The 19062-nt window shown below is 39.8% G+C and overlaps 1 protein-coding gene across 3 annotated transcripts in view; it reads right to left on the minus strand.

Moving 5' to 3' along the window:
- Positions 1-17452, minus strand: part of hsd17b10 (hydroxysteroid (17-beta) dehydrogenase 10) — a 17973-nt gene extending 521 nt beyond the window's left edge. The window contains exons 1-8 of one of the 3 annotated variants that reach the window (XM_017486286.3): positions 17406-17426; positions 8108-8170; positions 6542-6602; positions 5079-5243; positions 2999-3163; positions 2557-2685; positions 2356-2464; positions 1-38 (exon numbers count right to left, since the gene is read on the minus strand). The exon at positions 1-38 is cut by the window's left edge and continues 521 nt beyond it. In XM_017486286.3, the coding sequence (XP_017341775.1) occupies positions 1-38; positions 2356-2464; positions 2557-2685; positions 2999-3163; positions 5079-5243; positions 6542-6565 (630 nt within the window). In that variant the 5' untranslated portion in view covers positions 6566-6602; positions 8108-8170; positions 17406-17426. 3 annotated transcript variants of the gene reach the window in all.
- Positions 17453-19062: the final 1610 nt, after the last annotated feature.

The raw sequence follows: 19062 nt of genomic DNA on the forward strand, positions 1-19062 counted from the left end.
CTCAGGCAGACCAGCCAGCAGTGGCGTAGAAAACAAACCTGCGGTGTAGAAAGGTGATGGGACAATGTGTGAAGGGTGTGATATGACTAAGGCTGTGAAGCATATCCTAAACCCTAATATATATTCACTCACAATGACTTACTACCATTCAGTATTCAAACTGACATGTAACTAAAAATCTGTTCAATTCAAACCGAGGACTAGTCAGGTCATAAAACATCTCATACCCACAGGCACCTACAATACAAAAAAAAAGGGACACATTGTGGTAGAAATTCCAAGACTCCACCTTGTTTAAGGCAAGAAACAACAGTTTCTCGGACGGATAAACTGCATCTGTAACATGTCTCCATTAGTAATAAAAATATTCACATTCACTCACTCGCAGTAACGACTCTATGCTGGTCAGGGTCGCAGAGCCTCTCCTGGTGACACTGTGAGTAAAGCGGCGGTCACACTAGACTTCCAGTATGCAAAATGTCTTCGATCACCACTGTGAATATGGCTAACAACCGTATAGGACATCACATGCAACTCCTGTATGTAGAGACACAGCAATCTACGCAACTTCTCTTTTGATGTTGATTTTACATTCTTTTAAAAGCTGTGTTGTATAAAATGATGCGACACCACTATAATTGTTTTGAAGGGGTCATGCCGTGACGTGTCGATCTTCTATTGAGCTACACATGATACGAATTCGCAGGTCAGAGTTCACAAAACGTAAACTGTGGAACGCAACGAAATGCGAAACTTCTTCGCATGAAGCTTGCGTTTTCCGGTCTCCAGCATTCACATGCTTGTGAATGGAAGTGAAAGGAATGAAAAGTGTAGTGTAGACCACCATACACAGGGCACCATACACACACATTCCCAACTAAAGGCAATTTATCTTAGCCAACCTACCTACTGCATTGTTTCATATTTGGAAACTGGAACACCTGAAGGTAACCCATACGGACACAGGGACAACATGCACTGAAACCTCGCACAAACGGTAACCGCCTGAGCGCAGAATTCAATCCGTGCGTGCTGGAGCTGGGAGGCAGCAATTCTGGCGACCACCACGTTATCTGAAACTTAGCAACCATCTCTAGAAAGCATAAGCGTCTTCATTATGTCATATATTCCTGAAATGCTTGTTTCCTGATATAGAATAGATTATCATTACGATATACGTCAATTTCCCTTATAAACATTCATAACCACATTAAAACACTTTTCTATATTCAGAACCAAAAATATCAGTTTCTAGATGTCCTGTGTTCATCAAATTTTACATATTCATTCTCATCCCTAATTTGAAATGAGGAATTTCCGAAAAATGATTACCGATTACTGTTATATTGATGTTTCATAATAAACTTGAGAGTATCTTCACAGGGAAACATTTTATTTCTGACATCAGAAGACTAGATTTGTTTTATGTATACATATTTAATTAGCTGAAGCCTCAGTTGCATAAATATTGTTTCCAATACTTATGAAAATATCAGCAAGCAGCTCTATCATTTAAACAATATCGCATGAGCGCGGTTATACCGAAGCTTGACAAGGCTGTGATTCGCGGCAGGCCGAGCACTTGTAGCTAATTATAGCCGATATTCAGTACAACTGCATTCTTCCTTTTCAGTGTCATCTGAGAAGCTTCAAAAGTTGTATTCCTTAAAAACTATTGTTTGCTCTGTCCACCAATGATGCCGCCAATCCTAAATGGTCTGGTCTGCACTTATATAGTGCTTTTTTTACCTTAATGGTTCCAAAGCGCTTTACACTGGTTCTCATTCATGCATTTACACACACACACACACACACACACACACACACACACACACACACCCCAATGGTAGCTGAGCTGCCATGCAAGGTGCTAGCTTGCCATCAGGAGCAACTTGGGGTTCAGAGTCTTGGCCAAGGACACTTCGGCATATGGAGTCATGTGGGCCGGGAATTAAACCGCCAACCCTACGATTAGTGGACAACCCGCTCTACCAACTGAGCCACAGCCACCCACAACTCTACTGTAGTAACCGTTTCAAACTAGGAAGTGGAATTTTTTGTTTTTACATGGTGGAAAACAGACGAGCACAGTGATACACACAGTGAACCGTCTCAGTGCATTTATACTAAATATAAGCACTCTTGGAATGCCGTTCGACCGAACAAATCAGCGTACCGGAAATAACCTATTCATATGTAGAGTCCTGTACTAATTCTTGTTAATGGGAAAGCTCAGCTTTTAAGACCTGGAAAGCTTTGTAGGGTTTTTACTGTACAGTAGGTGCCTGCAGAGCACATCATAGAGATACAGTACGTCACATGTACGGCATGCTGAGCATCACCAGAAGTACCAACCTGGGGCAATAGTGACCACGCGGATGCCCATAGGAGCGAGATCTCGAGCAATTGGAAGGGTCATTCCCACAATACCGCCTTTAGATGCAGAGTATGCAGCCTGGCCCACCTAATAAACAGTGGAAAGAGAGAATGAAGGTGCACAGCAGCACTTGGGAAGAAATCAACATCGCAGGGGTGTTTTAGGTGATTCAGATTTACCTGCCCATCAAAAGCTGCAACGCTGGCGGTGTTAACGATGCAACCTCTGTGTCCATCAGCATCTGGTTCATTCTTGCCCATCATCCCTGCCGCCAGCCTTATAACATTAAAGCTGCCTGCAATATTTACCTTGAACAGACAAAAAGAATAAGGACTAATAAGAGGGAAAAAAAGAATCAGGACTACACTTAAATGTGACACTATTCGTTAATGATAATTCTTACAACCAAGTATGCATTGAATATTTATTATGAAACCAGATTAAGTAGAGTAGAGTACAGTAGTGAAGCAAGTCTTATAAAGGAAACTTCAAAGTGACTCAAAAAGGTTTAAATCTCACAATATCGCTTTCATTTCAGCCCAGATAGGCCTAATCTCCCTTTTACTAACACTAATCTAGTTATACAACATTAGTGGGGTGCTAGAAGAGTAATAAACTCACATTGATGACCCTACTGAAGTCCTCCAGACTGTGAGGGATGTCCTTTTTGAAGTTGTATGTCTTAACGGCGACGGCAATACCAGCGCAGTTCACCGCCAGGTCCAGTCGGCCAAACTTCTCTTTAGCCAAATCCACAGCTGAGCGCACGTCTGACTCTGAAGTTACCTAGATCAAAAGAGGCACGTTAGAAAGTCCTCTCCTGGCTCAGGTCTTATCTGACCGATCGTTATCAGTTCGTAGATGTAAATGGTGATTTCTCCATGCGTACTGAGGTTACTTTTGGAGTTCCACAGGGTTCTGTTTTAGGCCCACTGCTCTTTACTTTATATATGCTACCCCTAGGTCAAATTATTCGTAAACATGGAATTAGCTTCCACTGTTATGCTGATGATACACAGTTGTATGTTTCAGCGACGCCAGAGGACAGACAGAAGCTTATTAAAGTTGAGGATTGTGTAAAGGACATTAGACATTGGATGTTAATTAATTTCCTTCTACTTAATTCTGATAAAACAGAAATACTTTTATTAGGCCCACGTGTAGCTAGAAGTAATCTTTCTGATCACATGGTTACTCTGGATGGTCTTTCTGTTTCATCCTGTACAGCAGTTAAAGACCTTGGAGTGATTATTGACTCCAGCCTATCATTTGATGCTCATGTAGATAATATTACTAGGATAGCCTTCTTTCATCTCAGAAATATTTCTAAAATAAGAAACATATTGTCACTACATGATGCGGAAATACTAGTTCATGCATTCGTCACCTCTAGATTAGATTACTGTAATGTCTTACTGTCTGGATGTTCCAGTAGGAATATAAATAAGCTCCAATTAGTCCAGAATGCAGCTGCTAGAGTCCTAACTAGAACTAGAAGATACGACCATATCACACCGATATTATCAATACTGCATTGGCTCCCAGTAAAATCTCGCATTAACTATAAAATACTTTTATTAACCTATAAAGCACTAAATGGTCTCGCGCCACAATATCTAAGCGACCTTTTGGTTTTATATGATCCGCCACACCTACTTAGATCAAAAGATTCAGGCTATTTGACGGTACCTCGAATAGTGAAGGCTACAGCAGGGGGAAGAGCTTTCTCTTATAGAGCCCCACAGTTATGGAACAGTCTTCCTATTAGTGTTCGGGACTCAGACACAGTCTCAGTGTTTAAGTCTAGGCTTAAAACGTATTTGTTTACTCAAGCCTACCCTGACTAGATTCTGTTCTACTACTTCGCAGTCATAATTATCTTTTTTCTCCCTCTCTCCTTTCGCCGAGCCCCACACGAATTTATGGAGATACTAGAGATCCAGATCCTTTCTGCCTCTGGATGGAGCTCAAATCTTCTTTAATTCCAGACTGCTGGGACTACGGCTGCTCCTAACGCCATACAGACTTCATATAAATCCATAATGAACTTTTTCCCACTAACTGTTGTTACCCAGATGAGGATGCGTTCCCTTCTGAGTCGGGTTCCTCTCAAGGTTTCTTCCTCTTAAAACATCTTAGGGAGTTTTTCCTTGCCACCGTCGCCACTCAGTGGCTTGCTCAGTTGGGATAAATTCGCACCTTTAATATCTGTATACCATGTTGATATTTCTGTAAAGCTGCTTTGAGACAATGTCTATTGTAAAAAGCGCTATACAAATAAAATTGAATTGAATTGAAAGATCCATTAAATTCCTATGCCTATAACAAACAGCTGTACAATGAAAGCATGGAAGAATTGTTACAAATATCTATTCCAGTGTAAACAACTCTAATGTCTCCAGATGCCTGGAACCATCAGTAATATGTATCTGGTGCTGTTTCAACTCATTGCCATTTGTTTCAAAGTCATGCGCCAATTCGACTTCCTTCCTTTAAGCAAAAAAAAAAATAAATAAATAAATAAATAAATAAATCTAAACATCATCTGAAGACTTATTTGTTTGGAACTAAATGCTGGAAGTAGTCGTACAGAAGAAGCTGGAAAGCCATACAGGTTTTAGATGGATGTGTGACTTTCACCTGAAATTAGAAGCCTCTGGATGACAAACAACTTTAAATCTCAGTGGATGGCGGTACTTACATCAGCTGGAGCGAACGCACAGCGCTCGCCGAGAGCTGCAGCCACATTGTGGCCATCTGAGCTTGGCAGGTCAAGGATTACAGCGCTTGCGCCGTGGTTGACCAGCCGCTCCACTGTAGCCCTGCCCAAACCCGAGGCACCTCCTGTGACCAGCCCCACCATTCCCTTAGAACAGGGAACAAAACAAGGGCATGTAAAGTCATTCAGTGGAATTTGGACAGATGGAATTAACCATTTTCAGCAAGATGAGGCACAGTTACCGTCTACTCTGTTATACAGTATAATAAAAATGCAAATCATATATTAGTAAGACACAATAAATGCCCATATAGTATTTAATTAAATCTACTTTGAGGGGGGGCGCAATCGTTTAGTGGTTAGCGCGTCTGCCCCACACCTCCGGGGTTGGGGGTTCGATTTCTGCCTCCGACCTGTGTACGCAGTTTGCATGTTCTCCCCGCGCTTTGGGGGTTTCCTCCCCCAGTCCAAAGGCATGCATTGAAGGCTGTTCGGCATTTCTAAAGTGGCCGTAGTGTGTGAACGTGTGTGCGATTGTGCCCTGAGATGGGTTAGCTCCCCGTCCAGGATGTCCCCCACCTTGCACACAAGCTCCCTGGGATAGGCTCCAGTCTCCCCCGCGACCCTGTATAGTACAAGCTGTACAGGAAACGGATGGATGGATGGAGGAATAATGAATTGTCACGTCAGGTCACATCTGCTTTAGGGTCCCCATTTCAATCTTGACCTTCTCTGTGTGGGTTGCCTCCCACCTCCAAAAACATTCCAGTCTCTAAGCTTTCCCAAGCTCTCTGTGTGTGTGTGTGTGTGTGTGTGTGTGTAAATGCCCTGATGGACTTGGGGGGACATCCAGGGTTCCAGGGATAGGCCAGGATAAAGCTGTTACTGAAGAAGAATGAATGAATGAATGAATGAATGAGACAGAGAGATTGATTGAGACACTTAATTTTGAGGGGACGTACATACAAAAAAAAAAAAAAAAACAACAAGAAAACATAAACTTCAGGAGGTCCTGAACCGGACCGGTAAATAATAATTTCGTTAGCCATCACCATGTGTGAGATCTTTTATGATTGGTTTATCAGCACGCAGGCAGGTGGAGTTCAGTCTCAGCTTGAAGATCAGAGAGAACACATTACCGGACACGTGTTATCTCATACTGAGTCCTCACATGACTTAAAGCACACTGTATAAACGGCATGCACTGTCTCTGCTGCAGTGAATAAACAAACCCTCACCAGCCTATAATCACTTTTATTGCCGGCTTTGCACAACAACACTTTTTGTAAGAAGGCTAAAACTCGTCTACTGGCTTTCCAAGACACAAATACGAAGTCGGAAATATATCCATGCATTCGAAGCAAAGCTTACATAGATACCACAGAACATAAAGCTGCTTCGGCGCAGGGACTACTCGTTATTCTCACTCTCAACTGCTTTCTCACCTTGAGCTTCCTGATATTCGCCATGTTTGCAAGCGGCACTGCTGCGGCGTCAGAATGACGTCTGATAAGGAAAAGGCACGAAACAGAATTTCAGACCAATCACATGCACGAACGCAACTCCTCCCCTTATCCTATTGGCTGAGGATTCTTTGATTGACGCGCGCTCAGGCCTCTCAGATTTCAGACCAGGGGCATTAAGTTCACAGCCGGAAAAATCAACTTCATTACATTGAAACTTCTTGAATGTTCTGTTGCACTTTATGTATTATCATACGACTGTGTACTAAATATGGTTATTTTTATTATTAACCCAATATTATTATGAACTGTTATTACTGCTAGCAGTTTTGTTTAAATCAGCAATATTTGTTCTATAAAAATAAAGTTCTTAAGTTAATTTCTCCAAGCTGGAGTAGGAGAATTATCAAAATATTTAAAAGTTTTATATTTTACAATTAGCCAGTGAGGGCTGTGCAGGATGTCTGTACAGAAGGTACCGTTGCAGAATCACAGCACCAGGGTCCCTGGTTCAGTCCTAAACACAGGTTGTAGCTACACTGTCTGTAGCTTCACACATTCTTGCTACAGTACTTAAGAATTATTTTCTGATGTATTAAAAAAAAAAAAAAAGACAAACATTTGAAATAATTGTACAATAAAAAGGCAAAGTCAAACTTAATTCATAAAATGTGCTCAGTTTATTGAATGTACTTCCTGAAGAACAGACAACAGATAAAATATTCATAGGCAATGCATATAATAAAATACATCAATTGTTCAGGATGGAATTATTTATACTAATTGCTGTGGTTCAGGACTCTGGCATGGAAGGCAGTAAGATGTATGGTTATCTCCAAAAAAAAAAAAGGGCAAATAATACCATCCCCCACAACAACACAACTTACTACCTCAGCACACCCAAGCCACATCCGAACATGTCCCATGCTGTACGTTTCACTTGGAGCGCTCCATTTACATTTTCTCTACTTCCATGATGGAGGGCATGATGCGACGCAGGAGCCGTGAGAAAGACAGTAGACTGTATAGTTATCTCCTAGATCTGGTGTGATCCCAAACTATACAAACTACTACCTCAGCTCACAGCCCCCAGCACCACAGTCCACGATCATAACACCGAGGCTGGAGGAAGCACAGATTTACAGCTGTAGTCACTTCATGAACAGGAATACTGAACAGAAACCAGTGCTGATTGTGCAGTTTGATAGGTCAAGAGAAAAATGTATTTTAAAAATTATATACCATTTCAAGATTCTAGTTAACCACACTAAATATTGCTAATCTAAATTGCTCAAATAGACTAAATCCAGTCTTTCTAGGGAGTATATTTTTGTCATAAAATGAAAGAGATCCTATTTCTTATGGGCTTGTTTTTTCTGTATTTGCTGTTGGTTCCATCAGCTACAGAGATACAGAGGTAATAAAGATGATTGAAGATAGTATATCCATCATTAGAAGCATCACATGTCATCAGTGGTGGACTGACACAAACAGTAAAGTAGTAATACCCAGGAATACTGGCTGTTTTAAGATGCAAAATCCTCTTACCAAAGCTCAGCCAATTTGGTCACACCATCCTCAGAAAAACATTGCTGTATCCTCTTCACGAGCCTAGACACAAACAACAAACATGAGCTGACATTTAACCAAGCACAAACGAAACAGGGTGAGAGCTACTTAAAACCCAGGGCAAAAGCAGTTTAAAAAATAGCTCCTCCATTTAACGTGGACAGTACAAACACTACTGAAATGTTTTTAAGCAATCTTGAACATGCATGCTTTTTAAAAACATAACAGTGTAGAATCGCATACATAAAGTCATGTCTAGACCAGCTGAACACAGTTCTGTACGTTCTGGAAGGGTTGGAAGGAAGCTTGGACAAACACTAGTAGTTTATAAAGAAGTGAGTGTTGAGTGGCAGAGAGGTGACTGTTTATAAAAGCAGCTTTATCCCTGTAACAGGCACACAACCGAATACTATGTTCATTATTACTAATTGGGTCAACAGAATCTAATTTTTATTTTTTCCCCAAATTCACCGATTTGAGCACAACTTATACACAATGAACCTGTAATATGGTTTTACTTTCGCAATGAAAAATTTTACAAGTGCTTAGACGGTCCGTACAGGATTTCTCAGAGTTTCTTGTGATTGTTGTGTGCAAAAATTGCTTGCTTTTGCTGTTTTTTCAGTTGTGTGCTATTTTGAGGAAAACTACTTGAATTGGTGAAATTGCAATCGCACAAAATTGTTTTGCACGGTCTTTCGCATTGATGTTTGTCGGTAAATGAGACCTTTTAGCTGTACGAAGCATGTGAAGCAAAGAGGGCTTTGACCAAATGCATGCTGTGATGATGTCACATGGCCCAAATCTGTGGAAAATCTGCGGTAATTTTGAAAAAGCTCCAGCAAATATTGCGGAGTTTCTTTGATTTTGTTAGGAATGTCACGATACCAAAAATCTAGTAGTCGGTACCGATACCACAAAAAGTACACGATACTCGATACCACGGCTGGCAAAGAGACAGAGAGAGAGGGCGGGGAGATATTTTAGTTATAAAACACTGTCTGACAACAACTAATAATAAGTGCTAAGGTGCCCCCCTAAACACACACGCACCCCTTATACTCTGAATGCAAGCATTAGTTTAAATTCACTGATATGGTGGCAAGCCAAAAAGATTTATTAAAAGCATGAACATTTGAATAATTAGTGACATTAGGCTACATTTAGCTGACAGGACACGGGCTGAATGGCGACGCATGGCGGCCCATTAGGAAGTAGTTTATAACGTCGCAATGTGTTAGCGTCGTTAACAAATAACTGGCTATCGCTAACATTACATGGAGCATAACGTTAGCTGGTTTCACAGCAACAATGCCAACTGCCTCCAACAAACATAATATAAGACCGTCTTTTAGGTGCTTCACCAAATTCCAGGTGTTTCCTTGCTTTGTTTGAAATGAACAATAGCATCGGTTGCACACCGGAAACCAATGCTAGCTTTCCTCTCAACGAGTCGGGACGGAGCTAAACTTGTTAAGCTAAGCTAATCTTCTGTAGTTTCCCCCCCCGTATGCTTGTAGGCTTTCTTCTTCTTCACCACCACTTGTGGACCGACTAATACACTTATGCGTATTTGCTGCTCCCTTCAGGTCCGGAGGAACTGCAACCTTAATACCAACGGTACTTACAAAACTGCAGGAAAACAAGTACCATCACGTTTTAAGCATGTTGGTACCCACTTGGTACAGAAGTATCTGCTCTCGTGACATCCCTAGATTTTGTGTTCATTTCCACGACCGCATAATCCTGGAGGGACTGCTTAGATATGAAACTACAAGCAAATATTTTGAGTTATGTCGTCTACCACACGCACTAGGCATACTGCCTCTCAATTCACCTACTTATACTATGCATTAAAAAGTATGTACTCGTTTTTTTTTGTAAGAAAAACAAACAAACAAACAAAAAAAAAACATACCTTTGGGTGTGTAGCAAGAGAGCATGAGAGTACTGGGACATACTAATACGTCATTTAATGGAAGAGAACGTTGTTGCCTAGTAACACACTGCATTTCAGCTTTTCTTCATTCATTATTCCTTCGGTGGTTCTTAGGGTTAGCCTTAGCGACTTTTCAGCAACTTAGCGACTTTTCAGACCCCTTTAGTGACTTTTTTTTTTGTTAAGGGGGGGCTAGCGACAAATCTGGCGACTTTTTGGACAAACCTTAGCGACTTTCCAAATGTCACCAGTACTATCAAGCAAGCTCGAGGTGTTGCTTTCCCGCTGCACTCACACCTCTCTCTGTGTCTGCTCTGTTCAGTGTGTGGCTGAGAGCCGGAGATTTAACAATGTCATGGATAACGAGACGCGCCCTTCGTCCCAATTTACATCATTCATATGCGAATGTTTTTAAAACGCAAGACGAATGTAATGCAACATGTTTTACATGTAAAATAGTCCACGTTATTACAGCCTAGTTCTCTTGTTCAAAGTAGTTATAGTGTTCAGAAACATTTTATATCATTCATGTTCCATGTCTGTTATATAGTTTTATAAATGTCATAAAAAGTAATTAAAAAAAGTACAAAAAAAACACAAAGGTTTATATATATATATATATATATATATATATATATATATATATATATATATATATATATATATATATATATATATATATATATATATATTAATTAAAAAAAACAGATTGGGTGTGTGTGTAATATATATACATAGAAGAGATAATCATTACACCTGGTCTCCTCCAATATGTTAATTAATTAATTTATCATTCCCTTGATTGAATTTTCCCACCTCTTTAAAAGCTGTGGGAAATATTAGCTGAAAAAATGTCCACGGATCCACACACATACACAACATGGCATATTTCCCCATACTACAATTTGGGACACACTAATTCTCATCTCGGATGCTATTTAGGACAGATAGTATTAGAACTGGGATGCAGCATATTTACCCACTATAAAGGGGCTGGGGGGAAATACAACCATACTTTTATATATTTTCCACGATATTCAAATTTTTTGAGATGCACCTGTATACTACATGTCCTACACACAGCTGGAAACTTTATTCTAGATATTTTAGTAAAAGATACGAGTGGTGAGAAGCAGAGAGGTCACTGCTTATCAACACAGATATAATATAAAGGAAGAGACCATGTTTAAAGTCTTCATTTTCAATTCTTAAAACTCTGAATAGTTAATTTCCTTTCAGAATATTATTTAATAGCACAGTTATAGAAAACCCATCAACAGCAGGTGGCGTGTGGCTGCCTCCAGGTTAAGCATTTTACTTAGACATTGACCGATTGATTGGTTTTACAGATTAATCGGCACTAATTGCTGGAACTATCGTTTATTGACAAAAATAAACACCGATAGTTTTTCCCGGTTGTGTCTGACGCGGGAGCAGCTGAGAAAAGGTCCGCTGTCATTTTACAGCACAAGAGCAGCCTCTAGAGGAAAAATAAAAACTATCACCGACAAATATTGTGTCATCTGAAGTGTTTTTAAAAATTAATTTTGGATGTTACTTTTTGGTTCAGTTTTGATGGATATCCTTCAAAAGGATATCATTTCTTCTTCATTTCTTTAATATTTATTAATAGTTAATACATTAATATTTATTTGTAAAAAGCACAGTACGTCTTCATTGTACAGTCCGTACTGTTTTTTTTTGTCATAAGTTCAGCAATATTTTACTGAGTGTGTTATGTCTTCAATCAGAATCAAATTTATCCATTAGATACAGCCTAATCTGAATCAGGCTAAACCCTCCAGTTTATCCTATACAGCTTATCGTTTATCCTATACAGGGTAGCTGGGAGACGAGCCTATCACAGGGAACTCGGGGCACTAGGCGGGGGACACCCTGGATGATGTGCCAACCCATTGCAGGGTACAATCGCACACACATTCACACACTACGGACAATTTGGAAATGCAGATCAGCCTACAACGCATGTCTTTGGACTGGGGGAGGAAACCAGAGTACCCAGAGGAAACCCCTGATGCACAGGGAAAACATGCAAACTCCACGCACGCAGGGCAGAGGTGAGATTCGAACCCGGTCGGTTGATTAATAATTATTGGCAGATACTTCCCAACTTAGTTATCAGTAGCAATAAAATCCACTATCGGTCAAACTCCAGTTTTACCCTTCGCTTAGTGTCTCATTAAAAGAAGTTGGATAAGCAGATACTTTTTCAGATACCGTTTTGCAAACAAATTCGGACCGCCCTCGACATCTGTCGAACAAGTCACCGTGTAGTCAGTGTCATGCTAAATATGCAAAATAATTTGACCAAAAATAATTCCAAACTGAGATGCTTCTAAGCAGTTTGCCTTAGTAGATAAGCTTTGAAAAGTAAACAGGGTGTAAAAAAAAAAGTGCAACTCTGACTGAACTTTAATTACAGCTGGTGTACACTCCAAAGCAGGAAACTGCTGGTGCAAATCTATTTCTTCACTAATCTGTATGCAGAAAACTCAACGTAGCTAGTTAAACATGCTGCACATAACTCCCTGCCACTGGTGAAACTAAATTACACTCAAATGTAGGATGTGATGGTGTGCATACAGCCTAGTCTGTGCACTCACACACTGATGAAGGCTTGCGCCACACGTGTTATAAAGTCCAAGAGGCGCAGAGTGAATACATGAATGTTTTATTGATTTCGCCTGAAATGCCTGATCCAATTAAAACAGCAGTGCAAAGAGAAACACGTACACCAGGTTTAAAATGCCAGTGAACTACTCCCTCAAGGCAAACAATTGAAAACAATGGTGTGTTTGAACTGCGATGCATCTTATCACCCCTGCATTGTTTATCCAGGTTTATCCAAGCCTCTCAAGGCTACACAGAAATTGTTTTTTGATATATGGTGCGAGCGAGCTGCGGGGACGGACGGACACACACACTTACTTCAGTTGTGAACAAAACCTACGAAGAAATCTATCAGCACTAGAAGCAAGAAAATCACCAGAGGCTTCCAGTGTGATGTATTGAATTCAGTCAGAGCAAGCTGTGATAAACTCTGTATGTCGCATGGACACAATGTCCAATCCAAAGCACTGGAATAACAAAAATAAAAGACTATTATTTACTTCTGCCTAGCAGTATATGGTTATCTACTACTACAGCCTACATGGGGAAATAATCCACGCTGGGGTTGTGATGTGGCTCAACACAACGTAACTGTTAGAACCACAAAAACCATTCGTTTCCACTGACAGCAGTGTTTTATTCTTCTTATACCACAGCAATTAACCAACTTTTACGGCTGTTTTTTTTTGTTTTTTTTTTAATAACGTTGAACTTTTAACCTTTTACAAGAACATCTAATACTGTGAAATATCCATGAGACAAGTTCCAATTCCTGTCATCACTTAAACCATAGCAGCTATAAAGAGTCAGTCCCGCACCATCCTCTCGTTCTTCCCTCCGGTTAATAAGACAAACACACATGGCTTGTCAGGTTACTGAGAAACCAGTGGCTTAAACCTTACACAGCCAAGAAACCTTCAATAAACCTTAAATGTTCAAGACGCATCTACTTACAGAAAACATCAACATATCAACAATTCTCCATTTTTTTTTGTTAAATAACAAAACATTTTTAATAAGTTTCTTATTTGTCTTAGATTATACAGAGTGTCTGCCATACAAGTCCCAGTCAACAAGCGGTTACTATAGAAACAATACTGTATTAGAAACCTGTGATTTGAGGTACAGCCAGAACTACTGTTACAGTCAAATAACCTTCTAACCAATCAGCTCTGAGAAATCATCAGCTTATATTTGTGGTGTACAACCAGAAGAACCAATGCCGGAGTTTGTAGCTGTACTGCAGATAAAGTTCAGAAGTGAAACACATTCCTTAATATCAGTTAGCTATTAGATACAGCCCAAGTCTAGTTAATTTAACTAAGCCCATCCATCCAGCAATCCATCCATCCATCTTCTGTACCACATATCCTACACAGGGTCACGGGGAGCCTGCAGCCTAAGACAGGGACTCGGGGCACAAGGCGTGGGATGCCCTGGACAGGGTGCCAACTCATTGCAGGCCACAATTGCGCACACACACACTCATACACCCATTCACACACTACAGACAATTCGGACATGCCACTCAGCCTACAGCGCATGTCTCTGGTCTGGGGGAGGAAACCGGAGTACCCAGAGGAAACCCTCGAAGCACAGGGAGAACATGCAAAGACAGGGAGTGAGGCAAACGTGCTAACCACTATGGCCCGGTTTACACTACTGTGTTTTTGTTTTAAAACGTATAACTTTTCCTACGGTTACACCCGTCGTGTACACTACTCCGGCGTTTTCAACCCATGAAAACTGAGACTTTAGCAAATGCCGAAGACCCCGTTTTAGTCTGAAAACTCTTGGCTGTCGTTTCAGTGTAAACATACCAAAACGAAGACTTCTGAAAGCGAAAGCGTGGCTTCCCACATTTGCCCCCTGATTGGGTCTTCTGGATCATTGCGTATCCTTCCCGGATTCGTTAAACCCCTACCATATGACCATTACCCAACCTTTATCGTATACACAACAACACGGAGACTGAACCGCAAACTTTGCTGGCTTGGTTGTCATTCTTAGCATCCATTGCGCAGTTAAATTCTGTATTTTCTAATACTGCAGCTGCCTACATGCAGAAGAGGCGAGCTATGATTAGAGCAATCGGCAACAAATCTCATTTCCAGTGGCGTAAGCCCTACGTGGAACGCCGGATTGGACTAGCAACCAACTTCCTGTTTACACTTGTATGCGCATGCCCAGTGTGTATGAATTATGTGACATGCGTTTTCGGTTGTGTAGTCTGGACGGAGATCGTTTCTGAAACACAGTGGAAACGCCAGTGTGGGCGAAGACCATTTTCAATTTAGAACAAAAACGCAGTAGTGTAAACAGGGCCTAAGCCCGCCAATTTAGCTAAACTTACACAGAATTTTCAGCTTAAACACGTCAAATCAGAAGTTGGGATGGTTTGAATTCTTACCTTAAGGCTGACGAATGACTTTTCCCACTATACAGCTAATCTGCCTGTACGGCCGATTTTACAAAAGTCTCTCTCCAAGTCACAAAATCCATAATGACTTTCATGGAGGAGAATAAACTTTCACTGAGGAGAATTCCCTGGACCTAAGAAAGCCATTTGGACTGGACATCATGTCCCAATACATCTCTGTAGTCATTTCAGAAGCTCTAAATAGTATTGGACCCAAACGTGACAGTCGAGTCCATTGTGGTGGCTTAGTTGAACAATGACGGTGCTCCCAGTGTGTAAATAAAATATAATAACAATAAATCGGACCACTTTACATTACTTAAGACTCTGCAACTTGCAGAGGCCTATCACATCCCCCACAAACATTTTCACATGACTTTGGTAATTATGTTACAAAACTTAAGAACTCGTAAAACTTGAACCTGTAGCACAAAACCTGTGCATGTATCTTAAATATAAGCATTTGTAGAATAAAAGTCTTAACTTGTAGCATGTTGAAATTTTAACCGACAGAAAATATTCTTGCAACCTTCTCTCTTTCCATGTGCTCTCTCTCACTCTCACACTACATTTAGATGGACAGCAGTAATGTAATTATTGACCTTATTCTGAATAAGACAATATTGTGATTAAGGTGTTTACACATGAGTCGCTTTTAGAATATTCTTTTCATGTTCAGGTTTTGCATGTTATAGAACATAGATCGATTAACAGCAAACGTCATTACGTCCCCACGCCACGCCGTCCGACGTTCCCTCCAGAATTTCATGTTTCAACATACAGTTCGTCTTCGTTATGGCACCGTATACAGTTTTGGGTGTTATTTTTAATTTAAGAAAGCTTCAAGTGCAGTTAATTATTTGTCACGCTATACGTGCAAATAGATGACTGCTTGAAGCCGTGGGCTGCGTCCCAAACCGCATACTTATCTAATATATAATAGCTGAAATACATGCATCTCACCTACTATATAGCAGGTAAGTACACGATTTTGGATGTAGCCGTGCTCTCGTTTGCCGTTGAACGGTTGAGCACTGCCGTGCCTGTACATGTCTTGTCGTAAAATGCGGTGAAAACTCTCACACGACGTTAATAGTGTGATTAAAGAGTGTACATGTCTGTAATGCACTTCCATAATGCGACTAAAATAGGAGTACTCCACACATCTTAATTCGATTTGTGTTTACTTCTATCATGACTTTAGTTGGATTAAGGTCATCAAAAATCGCTGTTTACATAATAGTTACTTAATCGGAGTACTGTCTTAAATCGGGTTAATAACAGAATATTGTTGTCCATGTAAACATACATGTAGAAAGCTCTACATTTACACAAGTTTCTGTTCAGGTTTAGAAGTGAATAAACATCATAGCGTGGCCTCACTTTTCATTTCACTGGTGGTCAATTAGTGAAAGTTAATGTACACAATCCTGTGTATTTATTGTACATGTTGCATTCGTCTCATAGGGCTGTGTATATGCACTTTATATATTCTCGTGTGTGTGTGTGTGAAGTCAAGAAATGACTTCTTGTTCTAATGTGTATGGGTTATTATTTGTCTGAACATTAGCAAAATGCTAGAATATCCCAACATCAACTTTCTACTCAAATACATTTATATCACGGACATGTAGCTTAGGGCGCATTCAAGCAGCCATGTTTACAAGGTCAGTGTCTTAAAGTAATTTCAATGCTAAAAATGTGAAATACACCAGACGCACTGGCTAGTTCAGTTCAATAAACTTAACAGGCCAGAAATGATTCTGCCTGTCTGCTTATTAGATATGCAGCTCTATAAACTGAATACTAAGGTGAGCCTGAATGCTCAGTGTTTTGGTTAATCTCACTGGCTGGTTATATTAATTAAGACTAAGTGGAGGTGGCTAACGCTACAGAGCGCTATATATTTACAGCTACGGACGGGCTTTTCCAGGTATGTTAGCCTGACCACGCTGAAACAGCGAAAACAAGCTAACGTTATTCGACTCAGACGTCAATGAAAAGATAAAACATGCGAGGTTAATAACGATTTCGAGGAATAATATATGTTGATTTATGATATGTAAGTACATTGCTGATAAATCAGTTGACTGATAGACATTTTTTGTTTGTTATAAAAATGGCCGCTGGAGATGATGGCCATCTGCACGCTCTAAAGACGTGTCCTTCAGATATTTCCATTCGCGTCTTCGTTTTATTTTTCTAAAGCATTACAACAGAAAGGAAGAGTAACGCTTCCTCGCCCTCGAACATGAACCTGAATAAAGAAATGGTATGTTTTTGCTCACCTGAGACAGTGACTCCTACATGTCTTCGCCATCTTAGAGCAGCAAACCAGACGATCCTCTCATATCGCGAGATTTGGATTCTCGCGGGGGTGGGGGTGTCTGGGGCTCGGCTGTCAGGGTGTGTTTCTGTGGAAACCGGACTACTTTTAAAATTGCAGCCAAGTTAGATCAGCGTTTCACACACAGAGACATTTATTTATTTATTTATTTATTTATTTATTTATTTATTTATTTATTATAAAAATCGATGACGAGGTGTTTTCCTTTGTTACGTAAAAGCATGCTCCAGTTTTGAAACGATATTGTATTAAAACAAGCGCATTAATACACACCTGTGATATGCCTTGCAACAGGAACTACTGTCAGAGGAGCTAGAATATTGAGCAACAGCTAGTTCCGGTCCACTAGTTTGATTAGAAAATCAGCATTCCAAGAGTGCTAATAATTATTATAACCGCGCTGGTACATTTCACTGTTTGTATCACTCTGCTTGCCTGTGTTCCTTATATACAATTCTAGAAAAACCTAGCAATGGTTTTAGTTTGAAACCGTTACTACTTATTATGGGATGTCAGTCAGTCTGTGGGTTGCATGGCAACACGCACCACTCTGTACAGCGGTGGCTTCTTTGGGAGCTATTTACGTTGATGGAGCAAAAACAAACAATACTTGGATATAACTTCTTATTTATATTAATTTCTTGAACTAATGTATAAAAGCACGGTCACACTCACAGTCATGCTGTTGTACTGAATCAAACAACGGCAAACTCGTGTGCTGTTTCTTAAATAAAGTTTACTCATTTTAACTTGACATTAAACAGCATTAAAAAAATTCAACTTATGTAAAAAATAATCACTTATATGAATTATATTTTTTCTTATCGCTAATACTTACACTGGCCAGCACATTCATACTATAATAAAACATGTAGTCTTAAACATGCCCATATGCAAGTGTTTATGTTTATATAATAGTTAATAGCCTAAAAGTCCAACGGCAATGTTTATAGTACACAAAGCATATCCATGACTTTGTAGTCTTTCTATTTTTTGGAAGCAAGGAAAGTTTATTGTTCATCTGTCTGTTTCTTACGTGTGATATGTGACGGTTTTTCAATGCAGTGTAAGGCAAGACACTGAGATATAAAAGAGCCGTATTTGGCTAGTATAGAAATATATAGATTTCTAGATTTGAGATGTTCTATCGTTCATTACTTAGTAAGTTTATTCATTACAGCACCAGCATTTCTTTAAACAAAGTTTTCTTTAGTCGTATATTTAGACTCCATTTTTGTCTCGCTGGCTTTTTTTCCCTTTTCTTAAATGAACTGTTGGACTATACATATGTACATATCTTTCTTTTCCTATTTTCTCTTCTGAAAATAAGTTCAACAGCTCAGATTTGTCAGGAAAGTTTTCAGTGGTCAATTCAATTCACAGGATAATCATTTCATATTTCAGAATTTTCAAATGTAATAAAATGATATTATGTGAATGAGAAAAGCTTCCAAAGCATTAATAAATAGATAATATAATATTGGTTTCAAAGCATCATTTGACAATATAGTGCAATTTATTTGGGCTACTAATCTCCACCTAACTAAGAAGGTTAAGTGACAATATGTGAACGCACGTCATTACTACTGCGCAAGGCA

This window comes from Ictalurus punctatus, chromosome 15, assembly GCF_001660625.3.
Source record: "Ictalurus punctatus breed USDA103 chromosome 15, Coco_2.0, whole genome shotgun sequence".
NCBI lineage: Eukaryota > Metazoa > Chordata > Actinopteri > Siluriformes > Ictaluridae > Ictalurus > Ictalurus punctatus.